Source organism: Desmodus rotundus, chromosome 10, assembly GCF_022682495.2.
Source record: "Desmodus rotundus isolate HL8 chromosome 10, HLdesRot8A.1, whole genome shotgun sequence".
Classification (NCBI taxonomy): Eukaryota; Metazoa; Chordata; class Mammalia; order Chiroptera; family Phyllostomidae; genus Desmodus; species Desmodus rotundus.
In genome coordinates, this window is record NC_071396.1 from 6756037 (window position 1) to 6777046 (window position 21010).

At 40.6% G+C, this 21010-nt stretch overlaps 1 protein-coding gene across 25 annotated transcripts in view; it reads right to left on the reverse strand.

Annotated features, from left to right (window-relative positions):
- Window positions 1–21010, reverse strand: part of ESRRG (estrogen related receptor gamma) — a 506557-nt gene that overhangs the window by 44615 nt on the left and 440932 nt on the right. For all 25 annotated transcript variants that reach the window (XM_053912604.2, XM_053912602.2, XM_053912606.2 and 22 more), the window contains 2 exons: window positions 11590–11700; window positions 7872–8033 (listed from right to left, as the gene is read on the reverse strand). In XM_053912604.2, coding sequence (XP_053768579.1) covers window positions 7872–8033; window positions 11590–11700 — 273 coding nt within the window. The remainder of the gene's footprint in view (window positions 1–7871; window positions 8034–11589; window positions 11701–21010) is intronic.

The window sequence follows — 21010 nt, forward strand, 5'->3', positions numbered from 1 at the left end:
GGTAATCTTTCTCTGGGTAAATAGACTCAAAAGCTATGATTTTAATCTTTTCAAAAGGCAGTTCCGATCTTAGCACTCAGTTAAAATGTCAATGGCTCCCCATTGCCTTCAGTACAAAATGTAAAGTTTTTCATGATGAGGCCTTCGCCTAGGCCTCCAGGTTCAGGGTGTACCTTCACCCCGTGCTGTTCCTCCCATCCATCCATGTGACTCTGTGCGAGAGAACTATCGCAGGCCTCATCCCTGGGGTATCACGTCAACTCATCTTTCTGAACCACCTGCTACACTGGGAGGGACTTACACACAGAACCTATGCTGTATCCATGTGTACACATCCCTTCATGCACACAGCCTGACACAGCTCACTGGATGCTTCCACGAGGAAGGGAGGGAGGGAGGACGGAGAGAGAAAGGAAAGGAAGGAGGAAAGGGAGGGACGAAGGGAGACCAGGAGGGAAAAAAGAGAGCAAAGAAGGAGAAACTGATTTAACATTACATGGCAGAGCTAGCATTTTCGATAGGTGGGATGGTTGCAAGTCATTCAACTCACTTCTGCCCCAATTTACTTATAACTCTCAATCGAATTCAATGCCCAGTGAATCTGAACAGAGTCAGGGAAGGGAAGGGTCCAATTTCATCAACGCATCATTCAAGGACTTCTCCTGCCCCTCTGACCACAAGCAAAATGGTGATTGCCTTGTTCCATTAAAATCTGTGATCAGGGATCTCTGGGGTCTACTATCCATCAAACACTTTGATTTTTACTGATTTGAAGATGCGTCACACATTTCCTTTTTCATTCGTCTTCCTTTCCTTTAATCTTTTATTTTGTAAATGCATAAACCACATTTAAAGATGGGGCCAAGATGTTCCATTCCAATAGACTTGTTATGCAGGGCAGGTCAGTAATGGGGAAGGAATGACAAAGAATCTGGGGAAGGTGGACAAGGAGAAGGAAGGGAGACATCATGAGGCTACTCATAAAACGTCATGGAAGTTAAACATTCTGTGGGCTCGAGTAACAGTACTAACAATGTGAGTCCACTTCCTGACTCTCAGGTTGCCTCCTCTACCAAGCAGGGGTAATAAGATTGAAACGGACCTACAGGATACCTATGGGATTATTGTGGACAGTGAACATAGGTTTGTAAAGTGCTTTAAACAAAAGCATATGCATGCATATACATTCAATATTTATGTAGACACGGGTGCATGATTCAGGGAAAAGATCACATCATGTGCATCTATTATATTTCCTATAGTGCCAAACACAGCAGACACTCCAATACTTAAATTGTATCCATGGCTGCCATGAAGCTCTGATTCCTCTTTACTCACAGGTGTACAATGGCGTGGCTATGTACAGATGGCAAATATATTTTGGGGACACGTTGTAATTGAGCAGAAGCAGCGCTGGAATAGAGGTCACAAGAGCACAGGTAATTCAGCATGATGACAGAATGGTGACTTAGGTCACACAAACAAAGGCATTGAGTGGTCAAGGTCAATCTCTGAGAGTGTCTTTGACAACATCTGGGCGTCTCTAGAAGCCAGGTGTCTGTCTAAGAAACCTGGCAACTTGCTTGGTGGTTAATGCTTTTTCATCTCTGGCCCCGGTGGCTGTGGGTAAAGGAGTCCTTAGGAGATATTTCAGATTTTTTCCCCCACAACATGTTTTCCAACTTACTAGTTCTAACTCTCTAACACAGTTGTAGCTTCAGAAACCAAGAAACATTCAGTTCTTTTAAGTTGGGCCAATGAGGATGGATGACATTATTTGGGGCAGAATGATGACAATATCCACACATTGCTCCCCCTGGTTAATAGGCTCACCCCCTTTCTATCACAGTCCATATTTACTCTGAACATTTTTTCAAGTGGCTTTTATGGATACTAACTCTGTGGATCACTTGGTTTTAATCGCACCAAAATGACAATTGGTGCGCAGCATCTTAGAAATGAAAATGAACACTGAGCATGTTATGTTTAGGTCATGCTTTCTAACCTGCAAATTAACTCTATGTACAGCTCATGTATATAACCTACATGTGTCTTTTTCCTCATTTGGCTTTTGTCATATAACTAATGGCTACAGCAATGAAGTAATTTACAAAAAAACTATTCAACTAGTGCAACTGAGGTTTCCTGATTGTACTTTCGGAATCACTTTACCTTATGTGCCACACCTACAGGCACACAGATATGTAACTAGCAGGCACACTAAATGTAACCTCCAAATATTTGGTAATTGAGTATACACTCATAACTTAAGTAGTATTATTAAGTACTGGGGCTGTGGTCTTAAATTATATTTCGCCCACTTACCTAAAAACCTCAACTATTTCATAGTTCTGAAATCACCCACTTATATGCACAAGAGAAAAATTAATCCTGAGAAAAGAAGCTGCGATTGCTTTAATTCCTCCATAGCAGAGTAGAAATTAAAATTATGAGTACGTATTTTGCAGTGCATAATACGTACTTTTTGCCCAAATTTCTGAGGGAAAAATAAGGATGCGTATTATATATGGGTATACTGATTACATGTCATGGGTATGATAACCCCGTGTATAATGTGCACAAAACGTAAGTGTCCATTATACATGGCAAAACATGTTAAATCTAGTTAGAAGATGGGGTGGAATGTGGGAGCTCAGAGGCAATTAACAGTCTTGTGCCGTGAATTTAAAAAAATATTCTTATTTATTTATTTATTTCCAGAGAGAAGGGAAGGAAGGGAGAAAGAGCGGGAGAGAAACATCAGTGTGTGAGAGAAACATCAGTTGGTTGCCTTTCACATGACCCAACCAGGGACCTGGCCTGCAACCCAGGCACGTGCCCTGAGTGGGATTTGAACTGGCAACCTTTCGGTTCATAGGCTGGCACTCAATCCACTGAGCCACACCAGCCAGGACCATTTTTCTATATCAACTAATCAATAAAGCCCTGGTCTGGTAGCTCAGTTGGTTAGAACATCATCCTGATATACCAGGGCTTGAGGTTCGATCCCCACTCAGGGCACATACAAGAAAACAACCAATGGATGCATCAATAAGTTGAACAACAAGTCAGTGTTTCTTTCTCTCCCTCTTATTCTCTTTCCCTCCCTCCCGCTCTCTAGAATCAATCAATAAAAAAAATATTTAAAAACCTAATCAATAAAAAATGTATCAAGTGCAATGATACCATCCAAAAATCCAAAACAGTAGTAGCTGCTATTTATATATCTCTCTGAGTCAACGATGCCCCGTTTCCTACACTTCAAACCAGAATCACATACTCACACACACGGAAACACGTTTTCACTTACAAATGGAATTTTAATCTTACAGTCATTATTTCCACCACATTGTTGGTGCTTTTGCACACATCATAATCCTTTAATGGTGCTACCAGTTTACAATAAGCAATGGGAATTTAAAAACCATACCTTCCACAACTTTGGTTGGGGGATTATATATAAAAATTGATCTCTATATAAACTGTTTTGGGACAATAAATATATCTTTAAGCAGTGTTATTAGCAATAAATGTTCAAAAGTATTCTCCCACAAATTTATATCCTAATGTAGAACTAGTTCATCCATGTTCTTTAGAGAGTCCTGTCGTTTCTGGAAGTCTGAATGTTATCGTTGAGAAAATTAAAAAATGTCAAATCAATGACTAATTTGATATATTCTTCAACTAACACTTCTACACAATATGTTTCAGCATAAATGGAAAATACTGGCTTCTGTACTTTAGATTTCTGTTTCTAACATGATTAACTAAATGTAAAGACTGTTTTATCACACTATTTCCCTAGTGTGGTTTTCTTTTAGTGCTTACTGTTCCTGTTTTCACTTTGTATGAGGCAAATGTGTAAGGATTTTTTTTCTATTGGCTGTCATTACAATAGACACAAGTTTACAAATGTGACTAAGAGGCCCCAAACCTGAGCAAGAGCACTCCTTCTTTAGTAGGTAATTATTTCATTTGTCATGTTAAAAATAAGCAGGCCTCCCTGAAAATTTGCCGTATTTGATAAAGTACAAAAGTGTCTAAAAATGCATTCACTCCCTTAATGGTTCAAATGCCTTCCTATTCTTTTAAAGTAAACTCTCTGGTGAGATCCATAAATATATTTAAGCCACTTATATAGGTCAGCTAATATGGGTTATGCTTTTTTTAAGCACCGTCTGACTAAGCACATTCCGCATTTTGCTAACAAAGTTCCACAGTCCATAATAATATTTTAATCAACTACTGAGAACAATAACGGATCTGACTGCCGGGCTGATAATCGTCTTATCACACCCTGTGAAACCTAGCTCTGATATCCGACGGCGACTCCGTGACTTGGCAGCCCATTCTGAAAAAGGCCAACAATGGCGAGAGAAGGAAGTGGAGTGTGCCGAGCCTCCGTATCTACATAAAAGAGATTAGAGGCGACAGCATTCCATTTTACAGCTCAATCATATTGTGTTAGCATGCGCTTATCCGAGCGCGGACGAAATTGAAAGAGAAATAAAAAAGAGCCAGGCAGATAGGAACCAGAAAAGCGAGGCGTGAGCAATTTCTAAGGATATAAAAGGATGCTAATGGCGAGGCCCTGTCATTCTTAAGAAGGGCTATTAGGGCACCATCATCTGTTCTCGTGCCCTTATGCTCCTCCCGCGAAAGTCAAGCATTTGCTGAAGCTTTTGTGATCTTTTTATTTTTTTCCTATAGATAAAGTATGGTCATGTTTCGTAACAACCCACTTCTCCATTTATATGATGTATTCAAGTAAGCCAACTAATTCTATTTACTGATAACAAAAGCCCCCTCCATATGGATTTTTCAATATTTTTCTGTTGAATTCTTCACTTTTTTATCGAGCAAAGGCAAAAATATACAAAACAGTACATTCCCAAAGGTGCAGAAAGATTGCTGATCTTATCGTAGATGTTAAAGTTGATTTTTAAAAAGTGTGTGTGTGTAGTATTACACAAACTGAGAACAGGATAAATAAAGAGAGCAAAGGCTTGAAGTTTAGTATATTGAAAGAAAAGGTTTACGAGTGTTAGGAAACAAAGAGTTTTGAAAGTGATGACGAAGACATGAAATCTCAGTTCTGATTTGACTTAAATTCCAGCTCTGACCCAAGTTATCAGGTCTGGGTCCTGTTATCAAGAACTCGATTGGACACTTATCAAGGCAGAAATGTGACTTTCATCTTTCTCTTTGCCTTTGCACCCCGCTCCCACACTGCATACTGCCACTGTGCCCGAGTCCCTGAGCCCAGGGTACACCAGCAGCATCCTTCTAACTCCAAACACGGCATGGCACGCTTATTGTTAAACTGGTAAAAAGAATTTCCGTTAATCCTTGCTTCGCTAATCCCTTTCTGAAAAGCCAAGGTACTCCTTGCAATCATTTAAAACACCCTTAGGGTGTCACAGAAACCAGAGCTGTGGGCCACCAGTCCACAGTGACCTGCTCTGGCACTCTCTACAGAGAGAGAATAGCGTCAGTCCTCACCAATTCTAAGCCTCAGTTTAAGACTGAACACATAATCGCACAGTAATTGTTTCCACCACTGGCACTGCTGTTACTCATAGTTATTTAAAGTTACTGCCTTCACAAAAGTCACTGGAGCCCCTTTACGGTAGCAAGTTCTTTTGTAAGCTGACATTTCTACTTCGATGCACAACTGGACCCACAAATTCACTACTGACTTTTTCTTTGCAGAGAACGCAGGGAGGAGGTGTTGAGCTTTATTGGTCCTTATGATGGGATGTCTGTACAACATCAAAATACTGGCCAACAAATGCCTTAAACCAGGGAGAACTTGGGGAGGGTTCTCTGATGTAATGGAGGTTTGGAGTCCTAGTGACAAACCTCCCACGCTGTTGTTATTAATACCAATATCATCATTAATATTTTGAAATAGTTCTTTCAAGCGCAACCAACCATGACACAAAGATATCCCAATTCAACTCCAGGAAGCAGTGCTGAATACGCGCTTTGAAGGCACTGGACACATTTGTGAACTCGTGCATGCGTTTTGCACCCCCTCTGTGCCGAACCTCCCTGGCTTTGAGTTAAGGGTAACAGTAACGGATTCCTGGGTTAAAACGACAAGTCTCGGTTGGAGACGGGCATGACTTTGCCCTCCACAGGACATTTGGCAATGTCTGAAGACACCTTGGTGTGTCACAAGGGTACGAGTGGGTAGAAGCAAAGGATGCTGCTAAACATCTTACCACGGACAGGACAGCCCCCCAAAACAGAGGGTAATGTGCTTCCAGACATAAACCGTGTCAAGGCTGGGAAACCCCGGGTTAGAGGAATGAAGAATAATGATGCTTCAAATATGTGACTATATACGTGCAAGTGTGTATAAAATGATAAAATATATAAATACAAATAACTATGGCATAAAAACAAATGTCAGTTTTGTTTCTTTCGGCTCTAAACCCCTCCCTAACACTCTCCTTCCTGATAAATTTATATTTATCACGCATGCAAATTCTGGGCATTACCCCTGCTACCATCCCCAAACATCTTAACACCTTGTGGCATATCCTCTTCTTTTTGCTTTTTCTAAGAGTCATATAGGTGCAACACATTCGCAATGCAACGTCAACTATCCGTCGGATCCAATTCTCACACGTGTTGTATGCACGGTGACCCTTGTGTAGGTGTAGTCTGAAACACACACCCCAGCTCACCTATGTAACTAGTTTTGACTTAATTTGGGGTGCTTTATTAGCAAACAGTGTAAGACAAAGTAGCTGGTATAATACAGAGTGATGTTTAAATTAGTTTACAATTGGCTTGGCCTCCTCTAGAACGGCACCGAACAAAGCCATTCAGAAATGTCAGCTGTGTTCCTAACCACTGTAACAAATTGTCGCCCGAACGCCGCACACCTAATGACTTCAAATTAGCTTCACTGCGATATCGCCTGACAGTTCGTTACGACTGTTAGCAGCATAGCTGGCGTATCATGACCAATAAATTGGTTTCAGTGTGGTCTGGGAAAGGGACTTCCATCAATTTGATTAAAGAAATTACTGTAGCATTCAAAGTGTAAAGACAAACTAGTTTAAGGAGACAGGAATAAGTTAACTGGACCAGAAAAACATTGCTTGTCATTCAAAAACTTGCTTATAAGCTATTTGAAGACCAGTGTTCAAATAAACAAAAAATGATAATTCTAGACTACTAAAATTCTCAGAAACGTGTGATTAGGCATAGGTTTGATATTACAGGATGGGTCAGCAAAGAAAGGTAATAGGCTATTTGAAATTCTACTTTTAAGTTACCATATGAAAACATTTCTGATGTCAATTTCACATTTCTTTTCCTAATTTCTGTATAAATTCATGGTAAATATACAATTGCAAACCAAAGTAAAGCTCGTGAATATGAATAGTATATGAATAAATAGTATGCCATAAATAGCCACCGGGAACAACAAAATGTATAATTCTTAAAAGAAAAAAAAAGTATATTAGACTACTGTTGGCAAAAACATTTCTGAACATGAAAGGAAAAGGTAAAAGCATTTCCTTAGGAGAAAGCTCAGAATTTTGAAAGGCATAAAGAAAAATTTTTTTTAAAATTATATTTGTTTTAGCTTATATTAGCATATACCTTCATATATGGAAAAAAATAATTAACAAGAGGTCAAGTTGTTACAGATATAAAAAGGTTCATGGTTCTAGGAAGATCAGCAAAGCTCTAATTAACTAGGATATTCAATAAAAAACAAATGTCAAGGTCAACAAAAATCCTACTGAGAAAATTTAAAACTTTCCTAAATGTACATATACAACAACCGAGGGAATTAACTGCAACCTTTTCTTTTTCTTTCTTTCTTTCTTTTTTTTCAGAAAAGGTACCTGGAATATGCTTCGCCCATCCGATGATAACCACCAGCTCTCGGTCGGCCAGGTCACACAGTGTTGTGAGGGCTTTGATGTCGCTGTCGGGGACAGTGGGGTCAGGCATGGCATAGATCTTCTCCGGTTCAGCCACCAACAAATGTGAAACAATCTTGTTATCTGCGGGATCAGACCAGAGCACTACAAGATCACTGTAGCATCATCCTTCTTTTACAAACCTCCAAGCATGCTGCGTTTTGAAAAATCATCCAAATCGCCTACAACAAACCCAACGTATTCTCCTCGTGGGTCAATATGGGCATATTAAACAGTGTTCAGGCAAATGGATAGCAAGGCGTATGCTGCGGCAGTCACAGCAGAATTCATTCCTTTCTTCTTCTTCTGTGCTCTACCTGCCCTTGCGGGGAATGAAGCATTTGTTCTAGAATGAAAATTTTTTATAGCAAACAGATAAGAGAAGTTAGATGCTCTCTGGGTTCGCGCTTTGATTCTTAAGTGGGATTTGGGGAAGCAGATTAAATAGTATACGACAGCTTTAGAAAACACTCACAGTAAACCGCTGAAATCTAGAATATCATGTGGAAGGCACAGAACTACTGCCCATAGTCATAATGGGCATGAAAGTCACTAATTGTCTTAATTATTTAAAGAAGAGCAAAGGTCAGAACCCTTCTGCCTGGGTGAATTACAGACTATATAACTCTGTCCGTGGGATTCTCTGTTCTTTTGTCCTCTCCCTGCGTACCCAGCCAATCTTCCAAACAGAACTAGTGTCGGTGTCCAGAAAAATACTCCAACTTAAATGTTACAGCATTTTCTCTTGGGAGTTGCCCAATTCTTTCATCCTCTATTTTCATCTGTTGCCTTTAGCTCATGCTCTGGTTCAGATTTATCCATCTGAAATTTGTGATAGATGTTTTTTAAAACCTTCATAAAATAAGCACTAGAGACAAATGAAAAGCACCACATCAAATGTGTTTTATTGCTCAGGGGCATGTGAGTGTTTATGGCAGAGGTTGTAAAGACTTGCTAACCGAATGATTGTTCTTGTGGCCCTATTTTCAATTTCTCTGTGTAGCTTTAGATTTTACACTTTCTTCTAAGGGAAGAGATAGAAATGGGTAAGAAGGAACCCAAGCATTTCAATGTTCTATGTACTATTACTCTAGAAAACTGGGGCATTAAAGTGGGATTTTTGTGAGCCAAAGTAAGTTTCCTCAGTGTTTACTAGATCATTTTTTCTCTAAGTTTGTACTATTTTACCCCAGACTGAAAGACTTCCTACACCTTAGAATTGAAAACAGCATTCTTTCAATCTCATTTAATACAATAACAAAGAGAGTTATGCAAACTGTAATTAGCATTTTTTCTGACATAATTTAAAATGTTATTCTTATGGCTTATATTTATTGCAAATAATCAGCAAATAACCATTCATTGGCAATAATATTCAATTATCATTCAACTGCAAATTTGGGAGAAACTATTCCCAAATGCCATATTTTTCTAGTAAAAAAGTAAAGTTAATCAGCGATTCTCTTTTTTAAATTTGCCGGATCTGCAAAGAATGCCATTTCTTGTACTCACTATAGAAACAACACCCTGTATTTTCAGTTACTCTTGGGAAAGTTTCAGTGTCCGTGGCTCTGTCGAAGCAACAAAACCTGTCAGCAACCACTAGATTCTCAGGATTAGAAGAAAATGCAATGAGAAAGGGCACAGACATGGAAATCCTGATTCCACTTCTTATTTAGTACAGGAGGATGTTTTACCCAGTCAATGGGTCAGAGAAATTTGGTTAAAGCTTGGAAATTCCCATCGTTCAGATAACGGAATAGCCAGCGGCACTGTTTCCAGGTAAATCTTATTTAATGTTTCCCTAATTAGAATCAATAGAACCCAATTTTCATGCCCAGGCTTTCGCCGTTCACAATCAGTCAGGATCCAGAAGTCTCCCACAGCCACTTTCCGTGCAAAGCCCGTGCACTGTCTCTTGGCACTTATCTGACAGGGTCTGAAAATTAAGTTTTATAAATGTTTGTTACAAAAACACACTAATTGGAAGGACTCAGGAAAATTAACACAGAGGCCTTGAGATAATGAGTAATGATTTATTAGGAGCCCTCTTTATCTCAGACGAATGAAGCTCACTGAAATCACTGTAATCTTCTTAAAGGTACTTGACAAGCCACTTCCCAATTTCTCAGGTTCACACAGAAAACCATCGATGTTCCTCTATCATGGGCTGGGGCACATTTTTCTCCCAGTAGGGGAAATTATCAATGGTTTAGTCAATGTTCGCATAAACTGAATGAAAAATGGGCACTCTGTGTATTACCGAATCCAGGAAAACTAAACCTGTAATGAAACTAAGCATTAGTGTTTATTGCATTTTATTGTATTATCGGAAAGTTTTTTATCATAATGTGCAAAATCTGCTTAATGCAGCCCTAGATTGTATTTGCGGAATGCCAAAGCGCTTTTGCAGGCTGAGGAGATGATGCCAGATTGGACAATTGAAGGTATAATCAACATAATGTTTTTTGGAAAGGCAAAAGGAAACTATGCCATATGTTCACTTAAGCTTTAATTTTATGTAAAACTGGTTGTTTTTCCTTTGACATAGCTAAAATGTCCTTTGGTTTACAGTTCAGGGTCTGTTTTATTTATTTAAGGGATCCCCATATGCTCACTGAATGGTGCACAGCAGCGACCCCTCCTGGAGAATCCGAATTAGAAGCGGACACTTTTTCTCTTCCCTTGAAAGCAGATTTGGAAAAAAAAAAAAGCAAAATCCTGAGTCTTTTCTAGAACTGCTAGCGATGTGGTTTCCTCTGGTGAGTGCTCGTTGTGCCTTCTGAGACAAAGACAGCTCAGAGTGAGAGCTGTTTCCACTAGCGTACTTCTCCATGCCTAATACGAACTCTCTGCATAAACACCCTAAAATGCGAGGTCTGTTGCACTACAGCTGTGAACTGATTTAACAGAAAATGGGATACAGTTATTGCCTCAATCTATATTCCAGCTCTTTTTAGTTAATGGCAAAGAGAACGGGGCTTGCATTTTAGCAATATGCCATCATCACCCTCTCACATTGTAAGCCGGCATTCTGAAACCGTGGGCTCTTTAAAAACAATTCATAACGCCCATCAGGGCATCTGAGATGGAACCATCAACCTATGCTTGTTATTAGTAGGGCACATTCTTGTTTTAGTCTATTGCTAGCTAGAGTGTTCACCTTCTCTAGCTCCAAATTAATGAGGCTCCTAATGTATTTTCATTGGGAGGTTGAGCAGTCAAACTCATTTAGTTAGTGAAAACTACAAAAATCACTTTCTTGTGAAATCTGAAACGAACAGCTCCAATGAACTAATGATCGCAGTATGATCCATTTTATGTACCTCTGAAAATCAAGATAACCCGTAAATGTGAAATCCTCACGATGTAAGCTATGCCTTAATATGCTTCGCCTTCCACACAATGACTAGGTGAAAAAAAAGGTGTGGGGCCAGGGGAGAAAACCTCAGGCAAGATAATTGGCTGAGTTGTGGCTGGCCCTCCAAGGCAGTCTTGGTGAATGGAGCTGGACCGCCCCTCCCAACAAAGACAAGCACCCTTGGAGTTGGTAGGGATGGGCATGGCAGAACTGATGGACACACAGCCAACTGGGAGGATGTCTGTGTGCGGGGAAGCCAGACACCTGGGCTGTACTTACATGGCTTTTTGGCTGGCTGAACCAGCTGAGGGTTCAGGTACGGGCTGTTCTCCGCGTCTATTCTGCGCTTGTACTTCTGCCGACCTCCACGCACTCTGTCAAGACGTACTCCTGTGGGCAGAGACAGTCACCGGCTTACTATTGAGGTAGATATATTTCAAACCAATTCAATACAGAGAGAGCATCACCCATGGGTGCTGGGGAGACAGACAGGAGAGGCAGAATGGTCCAGTGGTATTAGAGGGATGTAAAATAAAAAAAGTGGTGGCGAGCCCAAGAGGGACAGTGGCTGGAAACCAAATCTGGCATCGGATAATAAACCTGGTAGACATCTTTGGCCAGGCCATCAAAGTCACATTTACACATCAAAGAAAAAGCATGGTTTCATGTGAATGAATGCAAAGAGACCATTTCTCAAGTGAAAGACAATGTAGTTCCTCAAAGGAAACACAATGGCAATGGGTATTCTCTTTACGAGTTTACTCTGAAAGCCCATGGCGTTGGGTCAGGTAGACTGGCTGACCAGCTCTCCAACCCTCGAGTCTACCAGAGGATTCCATACAGACCTCTGAGTTGAGCTGCCTTAAAAGCACCTTCACGCTGCAGAGGTGAGATGCAAGGGTTGTTCCATATTACCATGACCCTATATTAACATGTCTCAGAAGGAGAACTTACATGTTGGCACACATCTGTATTTTCTTTCAAATGAGAGAAAACTGGGAGTAGGTTTGGACTGAACACAGGATAGAAAGAGGAGCTTCTGAAAGTTTCTGGGCTAAGACAGCAAAGGAGGGGTGTGTGAATAGCTCAGAGCTGAAGGCCGAAGTCAGGAAGAAGGCAAAAGTGGGTGGGCTTAAGTACCACTTTCTCCCAAAGAGTGATGGGTTGTGTCAAGATTCAAGGAGTTTGTGCTGGCAGTGGATTTCAAAGATCAAGGGAAGAGTGGGAAAAAAAAAGAAAGGAATTAAAAATAATATTTCATTTATCTGGGTGAGTGGTGTGGAAGAGCTTGTTAACAACTTGTTTTCCCGTGTGTAACTGTGAAGTTTAGAATGAGACCATACAACCTTCACCAAGCAGACAAGATTACTCAGAAGTAAGAATGAGGTGAGAGCTTCTTTCTGTGGTGTTAGGTTGTACATTAATTTCTGAAACAGTACAACATTATCTGTTAATAAAGTCAGCTAAGTAATGCATTGCACATATTTTGGCATTTTTCACACTGTGCAAAATAGATTCGGTTTAATAGCATTATCAGTACTACTATTTTACTGAAGGGTCTCCCTGACTCTTTAATATGCAAATGGTCTCTGTAAACCTCTCTGAGGGAGATGTAGCCCATGCCATGTTGGCGAGCCAATTTAGCCAAGGGTCCAGTTTTTGGCATACTATTAATATCATGTGACATGTGAGTTGGTTATCTGGCGCATAGGAAATATAGGCAACAGATTGGGAAAGGCTGATATTATCTCGGTGTGAATCCTGAAGGTGACTACATATATACTCAAACGGTAAGGGTTATTATTGATCCCCAAAAGGAGGAAAAATGCAATTTCTCATATTATCTTAATAATAAATACGACTTCAATAGTTGTGTGCTTTTAGTGGAACATACAAACATACACTGGCCCCTGAATAAAGCCTGAAATGTCATATCACACTGAAAAACCAAAGCAGAGTTTAAGTAAAATCAGGAGACAAGTTCAAGAACAATTTAGTAGGTTTACACAAATAAATATCAAACAAATCCAAAGAAAGTAGGTGCACTAAATATTCACTGAAAATAATACTGCGTGTACAAAAAAGCTATATGCAATAACAATAACATAACAAATTATTCCTGAGTAGTATATGAAGAATATGTTTTTTAAAAAAATAAAACATCATTTGCATGTCAGAATGATTGAGTTTTTTAATGAGTCTTTTGTTAACTGGCTAGGTAAACTTTGATGAATTCCTTAATTTATTTGCTTTTCCAAATATAAAGTGGCTAGAAAGACAACATCCACCTCAATGTTTTTCTGTAATGATCTAATATTATATTAATATATCTGGATATTATACACATATGTTATTAAAATATTTTATAAACCTTAAAATGCCAAGAAAAATAACAAAGTTTTCACTTATATCATAATTTTATTGAAATATTGCTATATTACTTAAATATATTTTGATCATTTATTGAAAACCTATCCCCATGGAGTTTGAAAATCTACCCTGTCTCGGTTCTGTAGGAAAACAGATTTTGAGGTATGATGGGTTGGTAAGATAGCTCAGAAAATGCAATCCAAATAATGATACTACTTGATGTCTAAGTGATTTATAGAAATATTTGGTATCCCATTCTATTTACTGCTCATCCCTGTCACTAATAATATCATTTACATAGGTGATTCTTTTAGAATAGACCCAGAAACTAACCCAAATTCCATCAAAAAGGATCCTTTCCGTGAGTCTACCTATGAGCACACAACGCAAATTTGAGCAGAGAATGGATAATTATCAGGGGTGAAGTTCAAAATAACCTGATACATGATGTAAAAGTCTCTATTTTAGCAGAAACAAACAAAAAATAACAATATTTGCCATCGGGACCTCAGAAATCCAGCTCTTCCATAAACAAACACTAGTCTAATCCAAATATTCCCACTGAAGCTGCTTCTTTACATCTCTACAACCTTAAATACCAATGATTTCTGTTTGGACTTCACTTGTAGGCCAGTTTTGAAAAAGTTTGGAAAAAAGACTTCTTGCAGAAAATAAGATACCCACAATGTTCGACGTTTCCCAGGATTTGAAGTTAATTAGGCCACGAGATGTTCTATTCATGTGGAGACTGCCATTATCTTTTCTATTTTATTCTTTTACTAAAAGATGTTACTAGTTGGCATTACCTACCAAGTAGTACGTTTCATATTGCTGCTTCTTTCAAACGCTGTGTGTGCCTATGTTGCCACAAGGGGACTGCAAATCTCACACATTGTCAGAATTTACAAAATTGAGAAAGCAAGAATAGGACAGGGAGGGGGGGGAAATATGCTGGGAGGCAAATAAACTCCAAAAGAACCAAGGCAGTTCAGCACGAGGCCTTCTTAGGTCAGCTCATTTTAAGTCTATATTTTATGCCCAAGTGCAAATTTTTATATTATATAGTCCAAAGGCAAAAGTATTTTTCACATTTTTAATAGCACAAAGTCAAAGGCATTTCATAGGATAATAAAAATTTTCCCTTCAGAGAATTACACAAGACACCCCAGCCTACTTTCCCCAATTAAAGACATGCCTTTTACAATGCTGTTCACAAAGGTTTTCTAAACACATGAATTACAAAGACCCCTAAAATACTTAAGAACGATGCAAATAAAGATAATTTTTAAAGGAGAATGAAGTTAATAAATTAAGAGCAATAGCATTAAATAATTGTTTTCAAAAGTGGCTTGTAATTGAGCACCAGGAGCAGACTGGGAAAAAGCAAAACTTCTCAGACAACAAGGTGAGGAAGGTGGGAACCTTCTTCTCCACTGTTGTGTCTTCCTGATACTGTAGCCCCCTTTCCTAGGAGAGGAAATCCTTGAAATACCTGGCAGTGCCCTTGAACTCTCCCGAGATTTCTGTGAGGGTACCACCATGACCAGAGGAAGAAGAAATGCCCTTGAAGAGCTACAGGAAAAGAAGCAAAGGCAGTTGGGCAGTATCAGACACCACAGTGGAAGTCTAGTGGCTGCCTCTGAAGGTGTTCTCCTTTGGGACAATGTCCTGACCAGCACACGGTTTCACCTAGGGCAGTTGTGCCTGTCCACAGGCTTCTTAGGAAGGAGGCCAATGGCCATTATTTGTATATTCACACATACACTCCAGGGAGACTCTAACCACATGAAATTCTTGAGGAACACACAGGACAATAAAAGAGCCCACCCCCAGGTAGCTTCCGTATAACTGCCCCCTCTCGAAACGGTGATGCCATTAAACGTGGCGTTGTGAGTTAGCCCCTTTGTTCCTGTTTAGCAACCTTTGCCTCCTCGCACCTACACACCTGCAGCTCCCTGCCAACCAAAGCCTTCATTGTTAATTGAATAACTCAGTCTCTACATGAAGTGCCTCGGGATGAACCAAAACATGAGCCAGTTGCTAGCGGTCACTGGCGTTGAAGAGCTTATGATGTTCCAGGCATTGGGCTGTTGTGTGTGTGGAAACACGTTCAACCCTTACAGCGTACACCCTTACACCCTAGTGAGGTGGGGGCTGTTATTATCCCTTTTTATGGATGAGAAAACCAGAAAAAGCAGGAGGCAGCGCGAGGAGGGGGAGCTGGGGAGAATGGCTGTAGATCCCATGTTCTAAGCACCGTGTTCTACTCTTTCTTTGCCATTAAAGTCTATTTGGGGGAAAGAACGGTTGGTATATACTCCAAAGAGAAGCAGAGGCAGACAAAACCCAATTTTCACGGGGAGCAATACTCACATCATGATACCTGGGGTGCATGTATAGAGGTCAACAGAATGATAAACTTGTAGGGGGAAATAAAGGAACACTTTTCTTCAGCTGAAGGACTAGACATTTTGCACGTGTCCCCCCATATGGTGACTTCCCTTACAACAGTTTCTGGCTGTAAGCCTGTGGGCAAGCCGAAAGTGATGGAAAGACTCAGTCTCCTTTCGCACTGACGCAGAGACCCAGAGATATTTATTTCCTTGCTCCTGGATTCTCGTTAATGTTACTGCAATTCACCCAAGGCCCGTCTTGCCCGGGCACCAGAGTCAGGGCGACGTTTGGGTTGAAGTTTAGACTTCAGAAGCCAGACCCGCGTTTTTCCATAGACACCCCTGGCCACCAGCTACATTCACTCCTGCTGGAATATCATGACAACTCAGGATCTCTGGAGATAGTTTGACAATAGGTGGAAACATCATTAAGATCCACTGAACTGCCCTGACTGGTGTGGCTCAGTGGGTTGAGCATTGTCCTGCAAACCAAAATGTCGCTGGTTTGATTCCCTGTCAGGGCACATGCCTGGGTCACAGGCCAGGTCCCTGTTGGGGGCGTGTGAGAGGCGAATGATTGATGTTTCTCTCACACATCAACGTTTGTCTCCCTCTCTTTCTCCCTGCCTTGCCCTCTTTCTAAAAATAAATAAATAAAATCTTTAAAAAAGAAATGAAAAAGATCTGCTGAACTAATAGGGGAAAAAAATCACACAGGGAGAGAAAATGCATATCCATTAGGCGAACTTTTTTTTTAAAACTGAGTCCTCAGTCACTAAAAGAGATAAAAGGCATGACTCACATTAAAGCTTCCTTGCTCCACAGATGAATTAACAATTAGCAAGGGGAAGTCTTTCGTTTTGGTCTCCTGATAGCTATCTGGGCTGTTAAACAAGCGCAGCTTGCATAGCAAATTGCGAAGGCTTCCCTCCGTTTCAGATTCCAGTTGCATCCAAAATACATTTGTAACAGATTTCTGTGCACAGGACATAACCCCAAAGAAGTTCCTCCTCCTTTTTCACAAAGTGTGATTCGCTGTTCTTGGCTGGTTCATATATATATATATATATATGAAATTTATAATCTGGATTAGGGCTGAAACCAAAGCAAGAGGAATTTGAAATAACCTTAGACCACACATTTTGCAGGGGACATGTTGTTCCGTCAGGGGTGAAGTTCTTCAGCTGAAGCATGGAGCCCTCATCTACGACACATACAAGTACAAATTAGGTCATTGCAACAGGTGACGAGTTTTAATTGAATGTCTTCTGTCTTCAATTCTGACAAAAGGTGAATGGAAATAAATGAGTCTGGCAAGACGGCCCTGAGCCTTACAATACCCAATATCTCATTATTTTTAAACAGCTATCTATAAACTGATGCTGACAAGCCTTGAACCTTTTATTTCTGCTCAAGATGAGGTGGCTGTGAAGGGGGGGAAAAAAGAAAAAGAAAAAGAGGCATCCAGAGCCTTACATTAAACATGCAATACCTACCATTATCACTTCCCCAATGTAATTAAAGGAAATCTCCTATTCAAAAGGCACTATTTCTTACTTTGCTTGATGTCAGAAAGAACGAGAGAGAGAGGGTGAGTACACGCTTGGCCTGCATTTGCTAAACATGGAGACTGCCTTAAAAAAAGAAAAGAGAAAACTCTTTCCTTTCCTTCTTTTTGCCTGTTAAAAATTTCATAAACGATTGGAAGAGAGATTGCTGTGACTTATGCCCATCTAAACTCTATTTTCTCTTGTTACCCTTCAATACTGGTGACTCTTCCCTTTATCCTTTTCAAAATTGCCTTCTCAGGGGAATAAAGTTATGAGTTAGCGGGTGAAGACGTGAAATGCGGAGGCATCTCAACGTCGGGAGAAGTGATTCTGCTAATTCACAATTACATGTGGCACCGGCAGCAGTAAGTTTAACACAATAATGCAGTAATAACAGTGCACAGCTCCCCGTGGGGACGCTCTGTGTAAACAGAAGCACAGATATTATTTATGCAAAATTCAATGCCCTGTAAAAATGAATTAAATATGAAATCAACCCAGCTGGTTTGCAAGTTGAGAGTCACAGTCACGTGGTTTTGTTCAGTGGAGAGGAATCCAGTGGCGTCTAATGACCAAAAAGGCAAACATGGGTTGTAAAGAGATGTAGTCTCTCCACTTAAAAAATGAAAAAGGACCTAGGTGACAGAGAAAGAGGGCGGTGAGTCGGGAGGTCATTTGGCTCAGCATGGGAGACTCCAGGTCACCTGGGTGACGCAGAAGAGCTTATGTGGCTCAGAGGAGAAGCTTATGGTGGTTTTACGGGGGAAGAACATTAGGTTCGGGCCAATTTGTCAGCTACTCAACAAAAAATAATAGAAATGTATTATCGGACTCAAGCAGCAATTTGGAGAGCCAGAGTGATGCACGATGTTTAACCACATTTTTTTTTCCTGGTGATTATGATTTGGCAAAGTTAAGGTTTGCCATAAAGTAAATCTGGTACCAAGACCATGCCCAGGTCATGTGAAAAGAAAATTATACCTAACATATAAATGATGGAGGAAGAAAATCAGTTCAAGAGGTTCAATGTTCATGTAACATAAATGTACGCATGCCTGCATCTTAACCAGTAAGAACTTTCCTCTGGACTCTGTGGCACTTCCTTCCCATTTCTGTGGCCCCGGCAGCGCTAAGCTGAATACAGTAATAACAGGGCAGGGCATGGGGGCACTCCGTGTAAAAAAGAAGCACAGCTACTCTTTATGCAGATTTAGATGTAAAAATGAATAAAATATGAAGCTCGACACACTGGTTTAATTGTGTCTTCTTCAAAGGAGAGGAATAGAGCAGAGGCCAGGGGTTCCGCTGCAAGTCTTTCATGGGGTCAACAAGAATGACCATGGTCCACAGGTATATGTCCCCCAAAACCTCTGATGTTGAAACCCCATCCCAAGGTGATGGTATTTGCAGGTGGGGCCTTTGGGAGGTGATTGGGCCCTGATGGGATTAGCACCCTTTATAAGAGAACCCAGAGAGCTCTCCTGCCTTTCTTGCTATATGAGGACACAGGGAGAAGAAGACGGACCATGACATCAGGAAGACTTCACCCAGCACTGAATCTGCCAGCGCCTTGATCTTGGATTCCTCAGCCTCTAGAACCCATGAGAAATAAATTTCGGCTGCTTGAATGTCACCTGGTCTATGATAGTCTGTTACAGAAGCCTGAAAGATTATAACAAGAAGAAATACATGAAGATAACGAAAGAGTCGGAGACTCTATAATGAGTTGATACAGAGTGTGTTGTGAATTGAAGAAAATACAGTGGTTTCCAGCCCCTTCTCTGCCAACTCTATGTAGGACCACAAACCTCCCTCCTCTGCCACCTGTGCTGTGAAACATCTGCGAGGAAAGTGAATGGAGGAAAGAAAAGAACAAAAGAAAGTATGAGAGAATTGTCTTGGAGAAAACATGCACAGAAATATCACAGTACATTCTCAGCTGCCCCGAGTCCGGAGGTGTCCACAAGAGCAAAGAGCCACTGTGCGCACACTTTCAAGCTAATTAAAATACAGTTTTTCTCCCCTAAAGATGACAAATGAGAGTGCTGAGGGATTTAAGACTTCACGAGAAAAACTGGGCTAGGAGAAGAGGGGAAGTGATAAAAAACACAAGTGCATGGCGTTTTCACTGGGGTGAAAGAAAGACACGTGTGGAAAGACCGTCAGCAACAGACACGCTAACTAAGTAATGTTTCCTACACTACTAATTTCCATTTATCATGCTTTGACCTCTTGCATATTTTCAGCATTTCCCCTCGATCTGGTTTCAGCAAGATGACTAGAAATTCAGTTTGACTTGCAGGCCATAAGCGCGTGGAAAGATGTTTAGTTCATCTGGTTCTTGAGCTACATGTTCAACCACACTTTCACCTCACTGCTCTGTGCTTCTAGGTTTTAGCGGAGAGCTACCCCAGACCCGTGCTGAATGTTAAAGACCTGGGGGAGAGTTGTACACAAGCAGTCTAAACACACCAACATCCCCTGTCAAGGAACATCATAACTGGGGCAATGCATACTCTCAGGGCCAACGAGAAAAGTGTGCATTGAAGGGTTGTGGCAGGGTGGAGCCCACAGCCTGTGTTTTTTCTTCTTCCATGAGAGTCTGTGAAGACTGTGCAAAGGGACACAGAAGACTCCAGTGAGATTCCCAGATGCCAAACACACTGGGTCTTGGCTGTGGAAAGGCTGTACTTGAACCAGGTCATGAATTTCCTGATAGGTGTTGCTGTGTGTTCCTATTATGTGATGGGTAGATGCGAGGGGGTGGCGGGTACTGGCGCATCCTCAACATGGCCCACAATGCTAGGAGGGATCAGCGCATCCTAGGTTGTGCTGAGGAAAGATGAATGTACTTTCCTCGTCTTGAGGCAGCTCAAGGCTGGATACTGGAATTAAAGACTCCAAGTGTGACAACCTCATGTAGGAGGAAGAGGTAGATTTTCCAGTGAAAATCTCCCTGCAATTTCCCATACTCACCTTCTTTTACTCTTTCCTCTCAAAAGAGTCTCTCTCTACATTTCTGAAACACAGACTGGGTTAAAATCCACCTTCAAGATATTTTATTATTTATTATATATTCATCTTAATTCCACAAGAAATTGCAGGTTGAAGATGCAGTGGGAGAAGATACTGTTCCTGAGACAGCTTCAGAGAATTAAAATATAGCCGAATGATTTGGTATATGTTTTAATTGTATATTACTCATTACGGCACACCCCTGCTATATGGTAGGCACTCAAAAATACCAGGTGAATAAAGAAATAAATTGACAATATGCATTCTAGCCATGCACCAATCAGCTGTTTCTCAGTAGATGGTTTTTCTTTTGCTACTTCTAAATCTGAAATGTCTCCATGGGCATGTACAGAAGTGTACAAACTTATTGTC